Source organism: Oncorhynchus nerka, linkage group LG20 (assembly GCF_034236695.1).
Source record: "Oncorhynchus nerka isolate Pitt River linkage group LG20, Oner_Uvic_2.0, whole genome shotgun sequence".
Lineage (NCBI taxonomy): Eukaryota > Metazoa > Chordata > Actinopteri > Salmoniformes > Salmonidae > Oncorhynchus > Oncorhynchus nerka.
The window spans coordinates 74315778-74340092 of NC_088415.1; the positions used below are offsets into that span (position 1 = coordinate 74315778).

General features: G+C 41.5%; 2 protein-coding genes across 3 annotated transcripts; one reads left to right on the forward strand and one right to left on the reverse strand.

Moving 5' to 3' along the window:
- Nucleotides 1-453: 453 nt before the first annotated feature.
- Nucleotides 454-2067, forward strand: LOC115103118 (class E basic helix-loop-helix protein 22-like). Its single transcript, XM_029623768.2, has one exon. It carries the CDS (start codon nucleotides 784-786, stop codon nucleotides 1450-1452), a length of 669 nt encoding a protein of 222 aa, XP_029479628.1. The 5' UTR covers nucleotides 454-783; the 3' UTR covers nucleotides 1453-2067.
- A 69-nt stretch (nucleotides 2068-2136) lies between these two features.
- LOC115103117 (cytochrome P450 7B1-like) lies at nucleotides 2137-19701 on the reverse strand. 2 transcript variants are annotated; one of them, XM_029623766.2, is made up of 6 exons: nucleotides 19519-19701; nucleotides 9490-9626; nucleotides 8669-9268; nucleotides 5230-5436; nucleotides 4141-4319; nucleotides 2137-3760 (listed from the first exon to the last, which is right to left on the reverse strand). In XM_029623766.2, exons 1-6 carry the CDS (start codon nucleotides 19593-19595, stop codon nucleotides 3467-3469), a joined length of 1494 nt encoding a protein of 497 aa, XP_029479626.1. In that variant the 5' UTR covers nucleotides 19596-19701; the 3' UTR covers nucleotides 2137-3466. The 2 variants fall into 2 exon arrangements, with proteins under 2 accessions (XP_029479626.1, XP_029479627.1); XM_029623767.2 differs by lacking the exon at nucleotides 19519-19701 and adding an exon at nucleotides 9852-10489.
- Nucleotides 19702-24315: the final 4614 nt, after the last annotated feature.

Below are 24315 nucleotides of genomic sequence, written 5' to 3' on the forward strand. Positions count from 1 at the left end.
CTACACTAAGGGAGGAGCTTATGGTATAATCAATTGTTTAGTTGAACTGGTAGATGGACTCCTTGTGAAATATAGTTGATTTTGTTTGATATTTGGAACTATAAAATAATTGATATTTTACAGTGTTGTCTTTTCCAAATCATTTCAAAATTATACTTTGGCAGAAATATATTCATGTTCAGGCCAAATTAAGCTCATCTGACAAATAAACTCAGATGCGTGGATATTATTTTATCTGAAAGAAAGGCACATACCAGTAGCCTATGGAGTAGTCCAGCATAAACCTGGCCTATGCTGCCCAAAGCCACAGAGTTATCTTTACTATGCATTTAAAACAGTAGTCAAGTCAACTGATTTGTTTTATGATTTAAACCAATGATTGACACGGGATGCAACCATGATCATCAACCCTGTCATGGCAGCGCACATTAACGTAAACGATGGGCAATGGCATCACAATGTGGCTAGCTTATTACGCATGGGTTGTAGTCTCTCGATTTGGTCCAGAAAATAAATGTCTCAGTACTGCCTGGAGTTAATCAAGTAGAAAACTGCCTGGCTCATGCTTTTCCTAATGTGGTGTTTCACTATCTCGTGAAGGTGAACCTCTGAGGGCGCACGGCACTGTGTCATATTAAACAGTCACAGGACAAGTGTAACATCAAGATTTAGTAAAGCGGCAGGCAGAAACCAGGGCAAGAACGACTGACTCAACAGGACTGCGCACACAGAACGCTGTAGTGGCGAGACCTTCACAAAGATCCAGCGCTTGGACGCAAAAGGATGGATTCTTTCAGACCGGGCTCCAGCATAGGACTGTCTCCCTCTCCAAGAGACCGACAATCACCCATCCGTTTTGATCGGGAGCACTCACAACCGGGAACAATGGCCGGATGTCGGGCGGGAACACTTGGCTTCCCATCCGAATCGTTGTGCGTAAAGTACGGGGAATTTTTAAAGAACACCGCCGCAGCAGCGGAGAGCAGTGGCGGGGAGCAGAGTCAGGATGATGACAGTGATGGCATTGGTCGGAGTGACATGGTGCTTTTTCCAGAGGAAAGGCTCATGGCATCAATGGCCAAATGTGACGCAGCAGGTAAGAAACACAAAGAGCAGAAGGTGTTGAGGCTCAACATTAACGCCCGAGAGAGGAGGAGGATGCACGACCTGAACGACGCGCTCGATGAACTGCGGTCGGTGATCCCCTACGCGCACAGCCCATCCGTACGGAAGTTATCAAAAATAGCCACTTTGCTCCTCGCCAAAAACTACATCCTCATGCAGGCACAAGCACTTGAAGAGATGAGAAGACTTGTCAGTTATCTTAACCATGGACCTGGCGTTACTGCTGGTGCACCCGGATTAGGGCGGTATGACCAGCAGACAGGATACCCGTTCTCTGCTGGGGTTCCGGACCCTTTCAATAGCAATGCAAATCTCTTCAATAAATAAAAATGTCAACAATAAACCTTGAACAGTTGTGTCCGACACTAACAGGGGACTTCAAGCTTCGTGAGCACAACTGAATTGACGGGATCAGCGTGACTGACAGAAGTAGTCACATATTACGAGAACATGGAGTCCTATAATATATGACTCTGTTCTGCATGGTGATTGCGTTTCGAAAATAGTTTGACAAAATCGAACTAAATGACAGCTAACATGGTCAAAAATGGTTAGCCTTTTAACAAATTATGTTTAGTCTTATTTAACCATTATGTCCTACGGTACATTTTCTTCCGTTTGATTAGATGTTCGATGGATAAATTGTATTGGTGACAGAAGATAGATATGTTATGGTCTGTTTTCCAGTAGCCTATACCTCAATGCATGGGCTATGTACAATCAAACCCAAATTAGTTACAAAGAGCAATTGTGAATATTGGGTGAATTAATAGGTAGCCTATAGGCCTAAGTTTGATAATGATATCAATCAATGATAGTTTTTACCGTCAAGGACTACATTGGAAGTGTTTTAATTAATATTTTTAAGTGCTATTGTACATTTTGTTTTATGCTATATATCTTTTACCCAAATAAATTCAATACAAATATTTTCATACATGTAATTTGGTCATTAATTGTGTAATTTACATTTCTCTAAATACTATTTAACAATGCAGGCATTTGACAAACTTGAATGGAATCATTTTATTACCAGGGACAGCATTAATGACAAACAACGATCAGAACGCTGTACTCACACAAGAGAGTTGGTCAAACAAAATAATTCCTCTGAGTATGAACCTTGCAGATTCACTGGAGCAATTGAGAGAATAGGTCACTATTGGTAAAAATTTAAGGAATAAAATTACTGCCACATGCAGAACTGATTTGTCCAGTTTTAATTTATTTCATGAATTGTAAATACTCTGTAGGACTCTTGAAATAGGAAAGACATTTGAATGTATAACTTAAAATGGTTGGTTATTTGGTTAATGTTATAGAAAAATGAAACTAATAAATCAGTCATATTTTAGGGACACCACCATATTTACAACATAAAGCTTTTATCACATTGTCCTTTTACCCTGTAACATAGTTCAACTATTTGATTCAACTACTGTTGTACAGTATAGATCAGGGATGGGCAACTTTGACAGTGAAAAAATTTAAAATAATTTGAGTTCTTTTCCTGCAATTCTACACATTTTGTCATGTGGTGAAGAGAAATGTTTGCCGTTTTTAATATGATATCCGAGTGTGACTAACAAAATCAATGGGGGCCCCGGTTGGTAATTCAACCACAATTACTACAGGTCAAGATAGCTGGCTAGACTAACTTACCAATCAAAAAAATGTATTGCTGACATGAGCTAATTGAGTGACTGACATAAGAGGTGAACTGCTGATGCACAAACACATTTTGAAATTGCACCTTGTGTATTCTAATATTCTAACTCAACAGGAAGTTGAGACCCTGACAGTTCCTATTTCAAAAAATATATAATATTTCATTTTGCAACATTAATCCAGGGCCCCTATATAGGGCCCCTATATACCCTGGTATATATGGTTTTATAATGCAAGGCATAATAAACAAACATATTTTTAGTATTCAAATAAAATACTATCTGTTATAAACAGCAAAAACTGTTAACAATTAATGGATAATTTTGACCTATGGAATAAAACGCCAAAGGTCCCTAGCTAGCAGATTCGCCAATCCTGCCCACTGTTATGAGTCTGTCCTAATATAATACATTGACAAATTAGCAATGCATTGCTGTTCAGTCAATAGCTACTTGTGTGAATAATAATCCATGTGTCTGTCCCAAATGGCACCCTATTGCCAATATAGTGCAGTACTTTTGACAAAAGCCCTATGGTTCCTGGTCTAAAGTAGTGCACTATGTAGGGAATAAATAGGGTACCATTTGGGATGCATCCGATGAGAAATGAAATCCATTAGCCACACAGTTCTCAGCCCTCTAGTGTTTGTTCATATACAGATGTCCTCCTCCTCTCAGGATCGACGTAGCCTGTAGCGGATCTGGACATCACTGGTAGGGAGCAGGATGCCCAGGCCAGCACGGCTGGGGTCCAGGGTACACGGCTTCTGCCCCTCCAACACCTCCATGTCAAAGTAGAGTAGCAGCAGAGAGAGGAACTGCTTTATCTCATTCACCGCAAAGTGCCTTCCTGGGCACTTAGTGGAGCCCGAGCCGAAAGACATCCGGTAGTACTTCAGCTTCTGGCCGTCCTTATAGAAGTCTGTCTTTTCCTTTCCATTTTCGATGTATCGGTCAAACTTGTAGATCTGTCAGAGGGGTAATATAAATAAGTATGTAAAACCTTTATTTTTCAGCGCCTTAAATAATAAAGGTTAATATTCTATCTTATTGCATATTCCAGGAATGTTTCCATTTTGCTTAGTCACAGATCATGGCAAGGTTATCAACAGTCACACCCAGATTACATTAGCATGCATGCAGTGACCTTCTGAAGGCCAGTGGTGGATTCAATCTTTCACAGTCCATGCATTCTGCTCATTAATCTAACCTGTGGACACACACACCAGGTGGTGTGGGAAGGCAATTCAGCAGAACAACGAAACCCCCAGACCAGACACAGTGAAGGCGAGAGAGCCTACAGCCATTCTAGGACGCCCACAGAATCTGAACGACTGGTCTTCTTTACCTCTGGATTCTCGTAGATCCCGGGGTCCATGTGCATGCTCTGGGGATACAGGGAGATGAGATCTCCTTTCCTCACTCCAATGGAGCGCTCTCCCTCCAGCCGCAAGCTGAAGTCCTCCTGGGCCATGCGGATGTTCATGGAGGCTGAAGACAGCCGCAGACTTTCATTTATGGAGCTCTCTGAGAACACAACAGAACAGTTCAGTTAGTCACCAGAGGTATTTTGTTCTGGCCTATCTGAGGTACTTTTTTTGAGTGGCCCAGTACCGACTCACTACTGTACATACACATACTCACAAAGGAGGGAAAGCTTTGAGACTTGAAGGGCTATTCGTTAGAAACATGAACTGCTCTAGCAAAATGGATAAAACACAAGCTGAATAATCATAAGTCATACATAGCTTTATTTACACATGCATACATAAAGGTATCTTGACTAGCAGTGATTTTCATTAAAACCAATTACAATCTTAAGAGATAACACCATAGGAGAGAATAATACAAAACGTAGCTGAGTACCCCCTATCACTTTTAAGAACAAACAAATGTGGAACAGATATTCCACTGTCTTCCCCTAAGGGAGATGACATCATTAGTAGTGTGAGAGAGAGGGAGCCACAGAGAATCTACACCAGTGGCATTTGTCCCTGAGCATGCAGTTGTCAGAAGAGATGAGGCTACAGTCCACATGGTGGGTGCAGCAGTGTGATTTAATGTGACAGGTACAGAGCCTGGAGGGATTCTTTTGGGGGGTGGGGACAGGAGGATGTGCTCTAAATTGTACACACAGAGCACCTGTCACTACAGAGTAGGAGTATAATAAGAAGCCCTCTATCTGTTTGTATAGTCAGACATACAAAGGATTGGAAGGCCCTCTCGAAGCCGCACTACCATTGACTCAACTGAACCCTGTGTGCTTGGGGCTGAGACCATTTAACACAATCAGGAGAGAAAATTATATGAAAAATGCTAAGGGAAATTTGGACACTGCAGACAAACCTAATCTCTTATGACAGTAGAGTAGCTGATTTGGTTCTGGGTGCTGCGATTAAGACCAACCTAACAATAATACATCATAACAATAACCTACCCAGATTCAGTAGGCTGTCCAGCTGTTCTCTGGTGAAGGTGAGGTCTCTGTTGTGGTGTGTTTCTATTCCTGAGACCTGCAGGACACCATGGATCTCCTCACGCACGACTGCAAGGGCCTCTGGGTGCGTCAGCAGGTAATACATGGCCCAGAAGGTGGCTGGGACTGTGTTTCCCACCGACGCCCATAGAATGGCAAAATGATGAGCTGGGGCAGGTAAAGGGAAGAAAGAGATATTTTAATTAAATTAAAGTTTACAGATGTTAACAAAGGTGCAGTGAAATGCTCGAGTTTCTAGCTCTCACAGTGCAGTAATACATACATAATCCCAAAAAATGCTTGAAGAAAGAAATTAAGAAATATTAGCACAAGCAATGTCAGTCTGGCAGAATAAAAAAATATATACACTACCGTTCAAAGGTTTGGGGTCTCTTAGAAATGTCCTTGTTTAAAATAACATAAAATTGATCAGAAATACAGTGTAGACATTGTTAATGTTGTAAATGACTAATGTAGCTGGAAACGGCAGATTTTTTATGGAATATCTACATAGGCGTACAGAGGCCCATTATCAGCAAACATCCCTCCTGTGTTCCAATAGCGCATTGTGTTAGCTAATCTAAGTTTATCATTTTAAAAGGCTAATTGATCATTAGAAAACCCTTGCATTTATGTTAGCACAGCTGAAAACTGTGTTTCTGATTAAAGAAGCAATACAACTGGTCTTCTAGTTGAGTATTTTTGAGCATCAGCATTTGTGGGTTCGATTACAGGCTCAAAATGGCCAGAAACAAAGACCTTCCTTCTGAAACTCGTCAGTCTATTCTTATTCTAAGAAATGAAGGCTATTCCATGCAAGAAATTGCCAAGAAACTGAAGATCTCGTACAACGCTGTGTACGACTCCCTTCACAGAACAGCACAAACTGGCTCTAACGAGAATAGAAAGAGGATTGGGAAGCCCCGGTGCACAACTGAACAAGAGGACAAGTACATTAGAGTGTCTAGTTTAAGAAACAGACTAGAGGTCGACAGATTAAGATTTTTCAACGCCGATACCGATTATTGGAGGACCAAAAAGTCGATACCAATTAAATCGGCCGATTTTTAAAAATTGATTTGTAATAAATGACAATTACAACAATACTGAATGAACACTTGTTTTAACTTAATATAATACATCAATAAAATCAATTTAGCCTCAAGTAAATGATTAAACATGTTCAATTTGGTTTAAATAATGCAAAAACAAAGTGTTAGAGAAGAAAGTAAAAGTGCAATATGTGCTATTTAACAAAGCTAACGTTTCAGTTCCTTGCTCAGAACATGAGAACATATGAAAGCTGGTGGTTCCTTTTAACATGAGTCTTCAATATTCCCAGGTAAGAAGTTTTAGGTTGTAGTTACTATAGGAATTATAGGACTATTTCCCTCTATACCATTTGTATTTCATTAACCTTTGACTATTGGATGTTCTTATAGGCACTTTAGTATTGCCAGTGTAACAGTATAGCTTCCGTCCCTCTCCTCGCTCCTCCCTGGGCTCGAACCAGCAACACAACGACAACAGCCACCATCGAAGCAGCGTTACCCATGCAGACCAAGGGGAACAACTACTAGAAGGCTCAGAGCAAGTGACGTTTGAAACGCTATTAGCGCGCGCTAACTAGCTAGCCATTTCACTTCGGTTACACAAGCCTCATCTCGGGAGGTGATAGGCTTGAAGTCATAAACAGTGCAATGCTTGACGCACAATGAAGAGCTGCTGGCAAAACGCACGACAGTGCTGTTTGAATGAATGTTTACATGCCTGCTTCTGCCTACCACCGCTCAGTCAGATATCTAGATACTTGTATCCTCAGTCAGATTATATGCAACGCAGGACACGCTAGATAATATCTAGTAATATCATCAACCATGTGTAGTTAACTAATGATTATGATTGATTGTTTTTTATAAAGATAGGTTTAATGCTAGCTAGCAACTTACCTTGGCTTACTGCATTCGCGTAACAGGCAGTCTCCTTGTGGAGTGCAACGAGAGAGAGAGGCAGGTCGTTATTGCGTTGGACTAGTTAACTGTAAGGTTGCAAGATTGGATCCCCCGAGCTGACAATGTGAAAATCTGTCGTTCTGCCCCTGAACAAGGCAGTTAACCCACCGTTCCTAGGCAGTCATTGAAAATAAGCATGTGTTCTTAACTGACTTGCCTAGTTAAATTAAGAAAAATACAAAAAAAAATACAAAAATCGGCGCCCAAAAATACCAATTTCCGATTGTTATGAAAACTTGAAATCGGCCCTAATTAAATTGGCCATTCCGATTAATCGGTCGACCTCTAAAACAGACGCCTCACAAGTCCTCAACTGGCAGCTTCATTAAATAGTACCCGCAAAACACCAGTTTCAACGTCAAGTGAGGAGGCGACTCCGGGATGCTGGCCTTCTAGGCAGCATTGCAAAGAAAAAGCCACATCTCAGACTGGACAATAAAAAGAAAAGTTTAAGATGGGCAAAATAACAGAGACACTGGACAGAGGAACTCTGCCTAGAAGGCCAGCATCCCGGAGTCGCCTCTTCACTGTTGACATTAAGACTAAGGTACCACGTTCATCTGTACAAACAATAGTAGGCACTGCTCCAAAACCGCCATTAAAAAAGCCAGATTACGGTTTGCAACTACACATGGGGACAAAGATCGGTCAGGAAGTTAAAGCTTGGTTGCAAATGGGTCTTCCAAATGGACAATGACCCCAAGCATACTTTCAAAGTTGTGGCAAAATGGCTTAAGGACAACAAAGTCAAGGTATTGGAGTGGCCATCACAAAGCCCTGACCTCAATCCTATAGAACATTTGTGGGCAGAACTGAAAAAGCGTGTGCGAGCATGGAGGCCTACAAACCTGACTCAGTTACACCAGCTCCGTCAGGAGGAATGGGCCAAAACTCACCCAACTTATTGTGGGAAGCTTATGGAAGGCTACCCGAAACGTTTGACCAAAGTTAAACAATTTAAAGGCAATGCTACCAAATACTAATTGAGTGTATGTAAACTTCTGATCCACTGGGAATGTGATGAAATAAATAAAAGCTCAAATAAATCTCTACTATTATTCTGACAGATCCTAACTGACCTGAGACAGGTGATTTTGTACTAGGATTAAATGTCAGGAATTGTGAAAAACTGAGATGAAATGTATTTGGCTAAGGTGTATGTAAACTTCTGACATCAACTGTACATAGGGCAGCAGTCTCCAAGGTGCAGGGTACAGTACCCGGGTGGTAGCCGGCTAGCAACAGTGACTCAGGGCAGGGTATTGTGTGAGAGATACCCAGAGTTACTCGGTAGGAGTTACAGCTGAGGTTTGGAATGTCCTTGTTGAAATCAAAGTAGAACATTTTATGTTGTAGGTGTATACAGAGAGAAAAGCATCTGTGTTTACCTGCTTTATCGACATCTCCCAAGGAGTCATACTGTTCAAGCACTGCTGCTCTTTCCTTTATGAACCCTGAGGTGTTGGACCATCCAGACATTCTCTGAGGGTGGAAGTAGTTGATCAGTTTATCCCGAGTGGCCTTGGTTCCTCCCAGCAGAGAGATGGGGATCCTGGCGATGAGGAGGGGAAACATGGTGTCGAACTTGACAAAGTCCTCTCGAAGCGTCACCATTCCGCTGTGTCTGCTGGAATGGGCAGGCTTGCCAAACAGGGTCAGGAAAGTAGCCTCAAACATGATTGAATTGCAGAGTTGGTACACACTTTCAGTCCTCCACTCGCTCTCCCCAGTAAGGTAGTCTTGTCGGAACACAAACATGAGATTTCCCATCAAGCTCTCTGTCAGGTTATTGAGGTTGTCGCCCTGTAGAAGGTGGAAGGACCTCTGGATGTGCTCGCTCATACCGGGGAACTTTCCGCTCCCGACAGGGGGGTAGCCGAACGTCAAGGGGGCCACTTGGTCAGAAAACTCATGGAAGTCCAGCTGTTTTTTATGTTTGATGACATACGGATACAGCAACGGATTCATTATGAAGGTCATGTATTTGCCTGAAGGGGAAATGTGAGGACAGGATTGTATTTCAATAGACATGAAACATGTGTAATATACTGTCTAATCATATTGTTAGTAACTTTACTGTTTTTAAAGACCATTTAAAGTGGATTATTTCGTAAGAAGCACAATACATATACATTTCATCAAAATTCCTTTGATCCTTTTTTAACCATACTATGATCAAATGTATACATTAAACACCACTATTACCCACCAGCAATCAGCACAGTAAATACATCTCCATGTTTCTCCTTATGCGCTGCCAGAAATCTATGTGCATTCTTCCCAAACTCCAAAGCCTTTCCAAGGAATGGGATCCAACCATTTATAAGTGGAGGCTCCCCATCTCTCCTATAATAGAGAAGAACATAAGAAATGTGTATTTTACATTAGGTAAAAACAGATATACAGTATGTCATATCAACAAATATATCCATCAAAAATCTTTCAGATGAAATAAGAGAAAAACATAGATCTGACTGATTCAAATACAATATAAATGCAAGCCTAAGTGATTAGAACTTAAGGATAAAGAAACTACGAACATCTTTGCAATATTCATGAAACAAGGCGTACCATGTGATCAGGGGTCTCCCAAAACTTCAAGGTGGATTGGTAGCAGCTACAACTCTCCTTTACCACATACAGTGTAACAACAAAAAAATACAGCAGCTACTGGTCAGCAAGGTATACTGAAGAAATCATTTAAAACCTGAAAACACAGACATGACACAGAGCATCATCTCAGGCCGAATTAGCTGACAGAGCAGGAATCACTCCAGGTTTACAAACAGTATCCAGCTCAAACAGCTGTATCTTAAGTGAATGCAGATGGGAAACAATTACAAAGGCAACATTGGAGTGAGTCCTGCATAGCAATGTCATAGCTCAGAGCGATTCCAGGAAGAGTTGGCTGATTATTTTCCCAAGGAAATGTAACATGGGCGGCAGGGTAGCCTAGTGGTTAGAGCGTTGGACTAGTGACCGGAAGGTTGCAAGTTCAAATCCCCGAGCTGACAAGGTACAAATCTGTCGTTCTGCCCCTGAACAGGGCTCCGGGCAGCCGAGCGGAAATGGAGGAAAACTCGCCTCCCTGCGGACCTGGCATCCTTTCACTCCCTCCTCTCTACATTTTCCTCTTCTGTCTCTGCTGCTAAAGCCACTTTCTACCACTCTAAATTCCAAGCATCTGCCTCTAACCCTAGGAAGCTCTTTGCCACCTTCTCCTCCCTCCTGAATCCTCCTCCCCCCCTCCTCCCTCTCTGGAGATGACTTCGTCAACCATTTTGAAAAGAAGGTCGACGACATCCGATCCTCGTTTGCTAAGTCAAACGACACCGCTGGTTCTGCTCACACTGCCCTACCCTGTGCTCTGACCTCTTTCTCCCCTCTCTCTCCAGATGAAATCTCGCGTCTTGTGACGGCCGGCCGCCCAACAACCTGCCCGCTTGACCCTATCCCCTCCTCTCTTCTCCAGACCATTTCCGGAGACCTTCTCCCTTACCTCACCTCGCTCATCAACTCATCCCTGACCGCTGCCTACGTCCCTTCCGTCTTCAAGAGAGCGAGAGTTGCACCCCTTCTGAAAAAAACCTACACTCGATCCCTCCGATGTCAACAACTACAGACCAGTATCCCTTCTTTCTTTTCTCTCCAAAACTCTTGAACGTGCCGTCCTTGGCCAGCTCTCCCGCTATCTCTCTCAGAATGACCTTCTTGATCCAAATCAGTCAGGTTTCAAGACTAGTCATTCAACTGAGACTGCTCTTCTCTGTATCACGGAGGCGCTCCGCACTGCTAAAGCTAACTCTCTCTCCTCTGCTCTCATCCTTCTAGACCTATCGGCTGCCTTCGATACTGTGAACCATCAGATCCTCCTCTCCACCCTCTCCGAGTTGGGCATCTCCGGCGCGGCCCACGCTTGGATTGCGTCCTACCTGACAGGTCGCTCCTACCAGGTGGCATGGCGAGAATCTGTCTCCTCACCACGCGCTCTCACCGTCCCCCAGGGCTCTGTTCTAGGCCCTCTCCTATTCTCGCTATACACCAAGTCACTTGGCTCTGTCATAACCTCACATGGTCTCTCCTATCATTGCTATGCAGACGACACACAATTAATCTTCTCCTTTCCCCCTTCTGATGACCAGGTGGCGAATCGCATCTCTGCATGTCTGGCAGACATATCAGTGTGGATGACGGATCACCACCTCAAGCTGAACCTCGGCAAGACGGAGCTGCTCTTCCTCCCGGGGAAGGACTGCCCGTTCCATGATCTCGCCATCACGGTTGACAACTCCATTGTGTCCTCCTCCCAGAGCGCTAAGAACCTTGGCGTGATCCTGGACAACACCCTGTCGTTCTCAACTAACATCAAGGCGGTGGCCCGTTCCTGTAGGTTCATGCTCTACAACATCCGCAGAGTACGACCCTGCCTCACACAGGAAGCGGCGCAGGTCCTAATCCAGGCACTTGTCATCTCCCGCCTGGATTACTGCAACTCGCTGTTGGCTGGGCTCCCTGCCTGTGCCATTAAACCCCTACAACTCATCCAGAACGCCGCAGCCCGTCTGGTGTTCAACCTTCCCAAGTTCTCTCACGTCACCCCGCTCCTCCGCTCTCTCCACTGGCTTCCAGTTGAAGCTCGCATCCGCTACAAGACCATGGTGCTTGCCTACGGAGCTGTGAGGGGAACGGCACCTCAGTACCTCCAGGCTCTGATCAGGCCCTACACCCAAACAAGGGCACTGCGTTCATCCACCTCTGGCCTGCTCGCCTCCCTACCACTGAGGAAGTACAGTTCCCGCTCAGCCCAGTCAAAACTGTTCGCTGCTCTGGCCCCCCAATGGTGGAACAAACTCCCTCACGACAGCGGAGTCAATCACCACCTTCCGGAGACACCTGAAACCCCACCTCTTTAAGGAATACCTAGGATAGGATAAAGTAATCCTTCTCACCCCCCCCCTTAAAAGATTTAGATGCACTATTGTAAAGTGGCTGTTCCACTGGATGTCATAAGGTGAACGCACCAATTTGTAAGTCGCTCTGGATAAGAGCGTCTGCTAAATGACTTAAATGTAAATGTAAATGAACAGGCAGTTAACCCACTGTTCCTAGGCCGTCATTGAAAATAAGAATTTGTTCTTAACTGACTTGCCTAGTTAAATAAAGGTAAAATAAAAAAAAATCTTTCACTCTATCCTATGGTTCAAATAAAAAATTATCTTCTCTTCCTATCCGTATGTAGCTCCCTTTGAGGCTCATCACATCTAATTTTACTATGGTTTATTTTATTTTCAAATCAACAAGCTTTGACAAACATTTGCCGTTTAAGGCTATCAGAATCAGAGGCAACAAAAATATGTTTCTGTCCCTAGGCCAAGGAATGTCATGATGGGCTACTAATAACTGTGGTGTTGGCGGGTGCAGTAACAACCATGCATTAGATTTGGCCTAAAGAAATGCTGGGGGCAATTTGTTGATCCTGTCAACAGGACTTATCCACCCACACACACACACGACAGGCCTAATATTTACTCCACTTTAAAGCTAGGCTTAAGCACAGGACATTATTTCTCCTTTATTGTGGATGATCTTGCGGAAGTGGTCAGAAAACTAATACAAAACTAGCTGCTTCAAAAAGCTATTATCAAATATTTTGCTAACACTTTACGTAGAGGGGTGATATGTAGCATTCATAACGCTTTTATATGCATGACATAGAATCATAATGCCCTTCATATTATGATCTTTGAAGCTTAGGGATATGTTTACCAATCAGGATTCATTTGACCAGTTAGGAGGTAGAGCTGGTGAGACATTTGCTTATATAGTCTATAGCCACAGGGTGTGTACACTAGACTATTAGCATACAGTGGCTGACCTAGGGGCACAATGTTACCCGTTATCTTATCCCATCTTTGCCCTATAGACACACAATGTCAGTGGGTTATCATCCTGATGAAATTGAGGCAACATTGTAAGGTGCATTATCCTACAAAGCATTGTGCCATTGAAAACAAATAGATAGGCTAACTGTTACATCATCCTTCCTTTGCTGTGTATTTGTTTTTGGAAACACGTCTTATGCAAGGAAGTATCTGTGTATCTGGAGCTGACTTGGTGCAGCACAGATCAGTCTTCTTTGCCACAAAATAATGCATGAGATCAACAAAACAATACTAATCTGTGCAACGTCAGTGCTAAACTAATATGTGTGCTTATCCATCCCAGGGCTAGTGTGGAGAGAGCGGGTCATGAGACGATCTGCTATCTGTGAGACCTCAAGCTGACAAGTCTCAGCCCAGGCTTACTTGTTGTTGCTATGCTTGTGCCCCCCCACCTAGTCCACACTACTGCCTGCCAGCCACTTGTCAGAAGCAATCAGGGAGTCTGATAGTGTCTGCCAGCAGTGAGCACATTTGGAGAGGCCAGCATCAGAATAAGGACCCCATGCATCAGTAACAATATTAGAACAGATGTCCACATAGCAGTGTATCAATTAGACCGCTTCTTCCTGATTCGGCTCATAACGCGGCTCGAACCCAGGACATCTGCCTTGCTCGTACACCTGACTAGGGCTTTTACAGTGACCGTATTACCGCCACACCTGCAGTCAAATTCCACCCTGATTGTTTAGTCACGGTTATTAGGCTTCTCCAAGCTATGATGCTGCTGATCATTAGTAGCCTACCAAACTGGCTAACTGCCTGGTACTCAGCACTCTATTGTCCCTCTAATCACTCTGACATCAAGCAAAATCTAATCAAACATTTCACGAGAGCCCATGTTGCACAACATTTCTATAGGCTATGCAAAAAAAATCTAATCAAAAAAGAGCATCCTATCCGCTTTCTATAGGCTAGGTCTACTATATATTTTTCTCAACATTCCTAATATTAAGCACATTGCTTCTCTTTACAACTGGAGTACAGCCTACCTGGCTGGCATGAAAATAAACCACGGGGAAAAGCCTCCTCCATTTGCTATTTAAGTACATAGATGACGTATTGTTTTCCCCCTACCCCCTGCTTCGAGACAGGTGCATGATAATGGCCCATTGTAAATCCCCAAAAATGTACACATATTATTTAGTATATAAAAGACAAGATGAAATGAAGAATAGTCTGATGGGTGACAATATTAGCCTAGTACTTGTGAATGATGCTCCAGCTTGTGTGCAGTAAGGCAAGAAACGGCACATGCCTTTTTTGGGGTACTTTTTCAAATCATAGTCCCACACCTCATGTAGTCTAGCCCATAGGCTTATATGTTTTGGTAAGGTTTGTATCACAATTAAAGTGGCCAAATAACTTCAAATTAAATTAAGCACAATCAGTGTAGAGCCTAATAAGCAGTTTCAAGTTTGGGGAAGATCATTTTCACTATGGGGGATGGGATAGTAGATTGACATAGGCTAGTGCTTTTGCTGTTTGTTAGGCCTACTCATCTTCTTGGCGGACGAAAAGTAAAACGTGGAAAGTTGTATTATTATTATATTCAACCGAAAGGCACAAGGGCCACAAAAGGCAAGGATTTGTTTGGGGGGGATTACATCCACACAAATGGGATGCCACCGGGAAATTTGAGGTTTTATCAAGTACTTGTCAAATTGTGAATAAGAGACTGATGAAGTGTGTACAGCCAGCACAAAAAAAAAAGCAGAGCTCATGCCTTTCATGCAACTTATTTCAAATCATTAGAGTCGCATCATGCAGCCTTACAATGTATTAAAAATCAAAACATATAGCCCAACGTATGTATCACAACTAAAGTTGGATAAATAACTAAATTAAGCATATAGGAGGACATGTTTCTTTCTCTTAGTGATAGCCCCCCTTTTATATTTTTTTATTCTAAATGTCATACCCAAATCTAACTGCCTGTAGCTCAAGTCCTATGTGGACAACTACAAATACCGAGGTGTCTGGTTAGACTGAACTCTCCTTCCAGGCTCACATTAAGCATCTCCAATCCAAAATTAAATCTAGAATCGGCTTCCTATTTCGCAACAAAGCATCCTTCACTAATGCTGCCAAACATACCCTAGTAAAACTGACCATCCTACCGATCCTTGACTTCGGCGATGTAATTTACAAAATAGCCTCCAACACTCTACTTAGCAAATTGGATGTAGTCTATCATAGTGACATCTGTTTTGTCACCAAAGCCATATATACACTACCCACCACTGCGACCTGGCAGTGGTGGGTACGCCCAATTTTTCAGTTTTTGATTTGTTAAAAAAGTTTGAAATATCCAATAAATGTCGTTCCACTTCATGATTGTGTCCCACGGAGTGTGGTGTCAGGAAAATAACCTCACACTCAACGTCAACAAAACTAAGGAGATGATTGTGGACTTCAGGAAACAGCAGAGGGAACACCCCCCTATCCACATCGATGGATCAGTAGTGGAGAGGGTAGCAAGTTTTAAGTTCCTCGGCATACACATCACAGACAAACTGAATTGGTCCACTCACACTGACAGCGTCGTGAAGAAGGCGCAGCAGCGCCTCTTCAACCTCAGGAGGCTGAAGAAATTCGGCTTGTCACCAAAAGCACTCACAAACTTCTACAGATGCACAATCGAGAGCATCCTGGCGGGCTGTATCACCGCCTGGTACGGCAACTGCTCCGCCCTCAACCGTAAGGCTCTCCAGAGGGTAGTGAGGTCTGCACAACGCATCACCGGGGGCAAACTACCTGCCCTCCAGGACACCTACACCACCCGATGTTACAGGAAGGCCATAAAGATCATCAAGGACATCAACCACCCAAACCACTGCCTGTTCACCCCGCTATCATCCAGAAGGCGAGGTCAGTACAGGTGCATCAAAGCTGGGACCGAGAGACTGAAAAACAGCTTCTATCTCAAGGCCATCAGACTGTTAAACAGCAATCACTAACATTGAGTGGCTGCTGCCAACACACTGTCATTGACACTGACCCAACTCCAGCCACTTTAATAATGGGAATTGATGGGAAATGATGTAAATATATCACTAGCCACTTTAAACAATGCTACCTTATATAATGTTACTTACCCTACACTATTCATCTCATATGCATATGTATATACTGTACTCTAGATCATCGACTGCATTCTTATGTCACTAGCCACTTTAACTATGCCACTTTGTTTACTTTGTCTACATACTCATCTCATATGTATATACTGTACTCGATACCATCTACTGTATGCTGCTCTGTACCATCACTCATTCATATATCCTTATGTACATATTCCTTATCCCCTTACACTGTGTATAAGACAGTAGTTTTGGAATTGTTAGTTAGATTACTTGTTGGTTATCACTGCATTGTCGGAACTAGAAGCACAAGCATTTCGCTACACTCGCATTAACATCTGCTAACCATGTGTATGTGACAAATAAAAGTTGATTTGATTTGATTTGATTTTGTGTCCCACTTGTTGTTGATTCTTCACCAAAAAAAATACAGTTTTATATCTTTATGTTTGAAGCCTGAAATGTGGCAAAAGGTCGCAAAGTTCAAGGGGGCCGAATACTTTCGCAAGGCACTGTATATTTCACTGGTCACCCCCAAAGCCAACTCTTACTTTGGCCACCTTTCCTTCCAGTGCTCTGCTGCCAATGACTGGAACGAATTGCAAAAAAATCAATGAAGCTGGAGATTTATATCTCCCTCACTAACTTTAAGCATCAGCTGTCAGAGCAGCTTACCGATCATGGCACCTGTACATAGCCCATCTGTAAAGAGCCCACCCAACTACCTCATCCCCATATTGTTTTTTTTGTTGCACCTTTGCACCCCAGTATCTCTACTTGCACATTCATCTTCTGCCCATCTATCACTCGAGTGTTTAATTGCTAAATTGTAATTATTTCGCCGCTATGGCCTATTTATTGCTTTACCTCCCTAATCTGACTACATTTTAGATGTCGACAATTAATCGGAATGCCCCATTAATTAGGGCTGATTTCAAGTTTTCATAACAATAGGTCATCTGCATTTTTGGACACAGATCATGGCCGATTACATTGCATTCCACTAGGAGACTGCGTGGCAGGCTGACTACCTGTTATGCGAGTGCAGCAAGGAGCCAAGGTACGGTGCTAGCTAGCATTAAACATATGTTATAAAAAACAATCAATCTTAACATAATCACTAGTTAACTACACATGGTTGATGTTGATGATATTACTAGTTTATCTAGCTTGACCTGCGTTGCATATAATCGATGCGGTGCCTGTTAATTTATCATTGAATCACAGCCTACTTTGCCAAACGGTGATTTAACAAGCGCAGTCGCGAAAAAAGCACTGTTGTTCCACCAATGTGTACCGAACCCTAAACATCAACGCCTTTCTTAAAAATCAATACACAAGTATATATATGCAGCAGTTTGGGCCGCCTGGCTCGTTGCGAACTGTGTTTAGACCATTTCTTCCTAATAAAGACAGCCAACTTTGCCAAACGGGGGATGATTTAACAAAAGAGCATTTGCGAAAAAAGCACAATCGTTGCACGAATGTACCTAACCATAAACATCAATGCTTTTCTTAAAATCAATACACAGAAGTATATATTTTTTTTAACCTGCATATTTAGTTAAAAGAAATTCATGTTAGCAGGCAATATTAAACTAGGGAAATTGTCTTGCATTCATTGCATGCAGAGTCAGGTTATATGCAACAGTTTGGGCCGCCTGGCTCGTTGCGAACTAATTTGCCAGAAATCTACGTAAGTATGACATAACATTGAAGGTTGTGCAATGTAACAGCAATATTTAGACTTATGGATGCCACCCATTAGATAAAATAGCAGGCTCGTAAACATTCATTCAAATAGCACTTTCCTGCATTTGCCAGCAGCTCTTCGCAATGCTTCAAGCATTGCGCTGTTTATGACTTCAAGTCTATCAACTCTCGAGATTAGGCTGGCAATACTAAAGTACCTATTAGAACATCCAATAGTCAAAGGTATATGAAATACAAATGGTATAGAGAGAAATAGTCCTATAATAACTACAACCTAAAACGTCTTACCTGGGAATATTGAAGACTCGTGTTAAAAGGAACCACCAGCTTTCATATGTTCTCATGTTCTGAGCAAGGAACTTAAACATGAGCTTTTTTACAAGGCATATTGCACTTTTACTTTCTTCTCTAACACTTTGTTTTTGCATTATTTAAACCAAATTGAACATGTTTCATTATTTATTTGAGACTAAATTGATTTTATTGATGTATTATATTAAGTTAAAATAAAATAAAGTGTTCATTGTTCATTCAGCATTTTTGTAATTGTCATTATTACAAATATATATATTTTTTAAATTGTAATAAACATTTTATTTTTTTAAATTTTAGATCATAATCGGTCGACCTCTACTACATTTGCACACACTGTATATAGACTTTTCTGTTGTGTTATTGACTGTACGTTTGTTTATCCTATGTGTAACTCTTTGTTTTTTGTGTCGCACTGCTTTGCTCTATCTTGGCCAGTTCGCAGTTGTAAATGAGAACTTGTTCTCAACTAGCCTACCTGGTTAAATAAAGGTGAAATCATAAAAAATAAAAACATTTAATGGTCCCCAAACTGTAAGTTTTGAGAACAAAGAGTTACACATTACACCTATCTGGTACTCCATGCAGTCTACTCTAGACTATAGAGCAAACGCTCAAAGTATTAGAAATAGTTCAAATGGTATTTTAACCCACCAGGTCTGATCCTCAAATCAAATCCTGTGTCTCTGCTAAATGACTCAAATTTACAAAATGTAAGACATTCATTAACTACAACCCACTGTATTAGAAAGGGGAAATAATACAGGTCTTTAAGATTATGCAAACTATGGTCAAAGAGCAAACTCAGTGGTATACATAGGCTGATGCCATAGAATATTTACATTGTTACAATACTATCTATATCCCTCAAATTCAGGTCTAGAAATTAAAGCCCATTGTTCCCCTCTAATCAGGGACTGTGAACTTGTCTAAAATGTACACACATATGAGTGTGCCGAATTTGAAAAAGGCTTCTCATGTTCTTACACAAGTCTGACGCTTTGTCACAATAATCGATTGCTTGATATTAGTCACATAAAGAACTTGTGTTTAAAAAAACTTGGCCAGGATTCTCCAACAAATATGTTGATCAACTTCAAGGGTTTAGACAAAAGTTTAATTCCTAACATACAGAAACCAACGCGAACACCAACAAAATTTAAATAAACTATGAATTCATCCACCACTTGCCTTGTTCTTCTGAATCGCACGCTGAGTAAGTAGAGCGCCAAAAAGCCAAGAAACAATGGTAAAACAAACTCTAACATTTCGTTTGGAAATGATCAGACACTCCACAATAAATAAAGCCAAGGGAAGTTGTAATCGACAGCTGAAATCAACCGGTCTCAGTCCTACTGGTCGATTTGTTGCTGAAAGTTGCTAAATGACGTTATGATGTTATGACGCGATGACGTCATTTCGTAATAACGTAAAACTGCGTCATTACGTAGAATACACACTAATGTTTACTCAAATTGACTGGCCATCTCGGCGAAAAATATGATTTGACATTTGTTAGTTTAGATTTGTTTGTTTATTATCATATATTTATATTTGTAAAAGTAATATAAACACAACGCATTTTATATGATCACATTTTTATTTTTAAATACAACACATTGAATGATTGAACAATTACACATTATTGAACAATTACATTTTATTTATTTTCTTTTTAACTAGTAAACCTACACATTCTGAACAATTATAGTTTTAAGCAGTGTATTGGTAGTTAGTTAACATGCTACCTAACTGATCAACAATTATAGGTACAGGCTAATAACAAGGTACAGTTTATACAGTGGGGCAAAAAAAGTATTTAGTCAGCCACCAATTGTGCAAGTTCTCCCACTTAAAAAGATGAGAGAGGCCTGTAATTTTCATCATAGGTACACTTAAACTATGACAGACAAAATGAGGAGAAAAAAATCCAGAAAATCACATTGTAGGATTTTTAATGAATTGATTTGCAAATTAATTTTGTGTCATTTAGAGGGGAAATGTGTGCATTTTGGCATTTGGGTCACTTTTCAAAAGTTGCTAAAAGTTCCAAATACATTTTTAAAAGTAGCTACATTTGTTGCTAGGTGCTGTTTGAAAAAAAAGTTGCCAGAGTACTCTGAAAAGTTGCTAAATCTAGCAACAAAATGCTAAATTGGCATCACTGCTGCCAACCAGTTCGGTTTTGGTCACGTGGGTTTGCACGTAGTGATACAAATCATGAAATATATTGATACAAATTACAGACAGTAGACTACAGCCAAATAAAACTTTATTGATTGAACATGAAATGTATTCCAATATGACTGAAAATAGGCCTATAGCCAAGTATGGTTTATATTTGAATGTTTTCTTTTTATACGTCACTTGTTTGTATCAATTGCAAAGACATTGGCAATTTTGTTCTGAAATTATCTGCGGTCACAAAGACGGATTAACCATGTGATTATATGTTTAGCGGAGATATTCTGTGTATAAAGTGACGCGGGAGGGCAAAAATCATTATGACGTTTGTATCTGTTTTACGAGTGGAGGCAGGCGTTAGATTACGAACGTTTTCAAATGCAACGTTAAAAACAATGGTTTTGGGAAACGGCTCGGAAGATTTAACGACACTCCTACTAAGGTTCTAACGATGAATTTTAAGCCTTAAAATGGGCCCTGACCACTAGGCTATCTAACAAAGACCTGTGTTAGGCGGGACAATGTATCCTTTATTAGGCTACAGGAAGTCAGTAGAAGGCCTAAATTCACAGAGTTGATGAAAGAAGCCTTGTCTATGTGTAGCAATGCTATAGTGTTGAGCTCAATACATGTTTTTCTGTTGGATTTTGTCTGCGATCTAGTCTGTTGCCATGTTCAAGACACCTAGGAACTCGGGGAAACGAGCTCTGACTGGGAAGACCCAAACTCGTAATTCCAAATCGGAAACATCGGCATCTTTCTAGAGTTCCGACTTTCCGACCTGAAGATTCACTGTCTTCATTATTTGACCTCGTTTTTCCCCCTAGTTCCCAGTTTTCTTGAAAGCACCATATATCCTCTCTAGAACATGGTCTAATGTTTTAATCAACCTTTATTTAACTAGGCAAGTCAGTTAAGAAAAAACATCTTATTTACAATGATGGCCTACCAAAAGGCAAAAGGCCTCCTACGGGGATGGGGGCTGGGATTAAAAATTTAAAATATAGGACAAAACACACATCATGACAAGAGAGACCTAAAACAACAACATAGCATGGCAGCAACACATGAAAACATGAAAATGTTTGAACAACACATGAAAACATCCTACAATGCATGAACTCCTGTCTTGTTGCTGCATGTGCACAAACAGCTAAATAACTGAGGCATAGGGCGTAGCCTACCTGCCTAGCCTTCCTGCCTTACCTACTACTGTAAACAAAGAACAATGGCATATAATTACATTAATTTATCAACTGGGTGGTTCGAGCCCTGAATGCTGATTGGCTGACAGCCATGGTATATCAGATCATGTACCACGGGTATGACAAAATGTTTATTTTTACTGCTCAAATTACATTGGTAACCAGTTTATAATAGCAATAAGGCACCTCGGGAGTTTGTGATATATGGCCAATATACCACGGCTAAATCTATGACATTAAAATGCCTATTTACTCTGTTCCATCTGAGCAATCCACTGTGTCTTCAGCCCAGGCACGGAAGTTAGAAACTTGATCTCCACTATAAAAAGCATCTAGACATGATCTCACATTTCTTTTAGACTAACATTTAGTTTTCAACAGTGGAGATATGTATAAACCTTGCTCTTTGTCTCTGACATTTTCAACATTGTTTAAATTTTCAAATTCGATCTCCAACTGTCCCATAGTAATGAACGTGTAAGGGTCGGGAGTCGGGATGAGAGAGGCAGGCAGCGTTTCTCAGCCAGTCGAAATCATGAATCAGCTGGCATCATTTTAATAAAAACAAAGAAATGTCAATTGAAAAAAGGTCAAATGAAACGAAGTGCAGCTCGTTTGCAGTCTTTCCAGCTTCAGTTTGAAGTTATTTTGTGTTATCTGTGTTGTTGGCTAGCTCCTCTGAACAACAGTGTCCTAACGAGAGAGCACATGTTCTATGCCAGGCGAAATCGTGCCTCATTAGCTCATTGTTATGGACGTATCCAAATTAATGTCACTAGGAAACAGCTTAAACAAATGCAGCTACTGTTGTTATTCTGTCTGCACTGTTTGATGTGACTATAAGTTAGCCGTAGTTAGCTAGCTAGCAAGCAAGTACCCCTTGTATATAGTGTTGTTATTTTTATTTCATTGTGTTACTATTTTTCCTTTAGTTTATTTAGTTTTTAAAAAACTTTTTTCAACTCTGCATTGAGGTTAATAAGGGCTCATAAGTAAGCATTTCACTGTTGTATTCGGTACATGTGACAAATAGATTTTGATTTGATGATGTGATACTGCACAGTATATGAATAAATAATACTGTTCTACTAGGTTCTAACCCTGTATAATCTCTCGTGAACAGATCTGACCAAATTACGCAATATTTTTGTTCTGGCCTAACCGAGATTAGCCTGTCTAAAGTTGAGATACAGCAAAATCCAAATGGAAGGGATTTTTTTTATCAGAAAGAAACCCTCCAGCAACTGCATGCATTGATGATGACATGTCCTTGATTTAAGTGATAATGCCCGAGAAGACGGTTTTTGGTGGACATATTGGCACAGGTGTTGTTAGGCCCAAGACGAAGTCGAAGGTTACCAACATATTCATATAATGATTGACATATTTTAATTGAAAACTTTATTTTGCTGAATTTATTCATACTATTTCATCCTTCCACAAGACATAGTCCCGAAACAAATTTTGGGTTGCTACCCAAGCCAGCTGATTGTTCGTTCCATTGGCTTGGTTGCCAGAGACGCGACCCAGTAGTTAATGTATTTTTGTTCTGTATCTATGGGCGCGACCCAGTCGTTCGTTCCAAATGTTCCATTGCCATACTGGCTGGCAACGTTCTTATCCCTTGGTAAAGAGTCAATGTGTAGGGGTATGCAAGGGTTAGTCGAGGTGATTGAGGTATTATGTACATGTAGATAGGGGTAAAGTGACTATGCATGGATAATAAACAGAGCAGCAGCAGCATATGTGAAGAGTGTGAAGGAATGTAAATGCATATGTGTGTGTGTGTTTGTGTGGGGCGTCAATATGCATGTTTTGGCGTTTCAGTGTAGTATGTGTGAGTGTGTGGTTAGAGTCCAGTAAGTGTACATCGAGCCTGTGCAAGAGAGTCAGTGCAAAGAATAAGAATAATAAGAATAAATACAAATAAAATAAGAGGGTCAATGCAAATAGTCAGGATAGCCATTTTATTAAATGTTCAGCAGTCTCATGGCTTGGGGGTAGAAGCTGTTAAGTAGAGCTTTTGGTCCCAGACCTGGCACTCCTGTACCACTTGCTTTTTGAGGATCTGAGGACCCATGCCAAATGTTTTCAAGAATAGGTGTTGTCGTGCCCTCTTGACAACTGTCTTGGTGTGTTTGGACAATGATAGGTCCTTAGTGATGTGGACACCAAGGAACTTGAAGCTCTCGACCGTCTCCAATATAGCCTTGTTGATGTGAATGGGGGCATGCCCTGCCCTCCTTTTCCTGTAGTCCACGATCAGCTCCTTTGTCTTGCTCATGTTGAGGAAAAGATTGTTGTCCTGGCACCACACTGCCAGGTCTCTGACCTCCTCCCCATAGGCTGTCTCGTCGTTGTCAGTGATCCGGCCTACCGCATTTGCATCGTCAGCAAACTTAATGATGATGTTGGAGTCAAGCGTGGCCACGCAGTCATGGGTGAACAGGGAGTACAGGAGGGGACTAAACACGTACTCCTGAAGGACCCTCGTGTTGACGGTAAGCGTGGTGAATGTGTTGTTGCCTACTCTCACCACCTGGGGGAGGCCCGTCAGGAAGTCCAGGATCCAGTTGCAGAGGGAGGTGTTCAGTCCCAG

Excerpts from the sequence above, each read along its gene's own strand:
- LOC115103117 (XM_029623766.2), bottom strand. The coding sequence starts at position 19,595 with ATGTTAGAGTTTGTTTTACCATTGTTTCTTGGCTTTTTGGCGCTCTAC. Across the intron at positions 4,320-5,229 it reads GGACAGCCTACTGAATCTGG|AGAGCTCCATAAATGAAAGT; the intron begins GTAGGTTATTGT and ends TTGTGTTCTCAG. Across the intron at positions 3,761-4,140 it reads GGATCTACGAGAATCCAGAG|ATCTACAAGTTTGACCGATA; the intron begins GTAAAGAAGACC and ends CCCCTCTGACAG.
- LOC115103118 (XM_029623768.2), top strand. The coding sequence starts at position 784 with ATGGATTCTTTCAGACCGGGCTCCAGCATAGGACTGTCTCCCTCTCCA.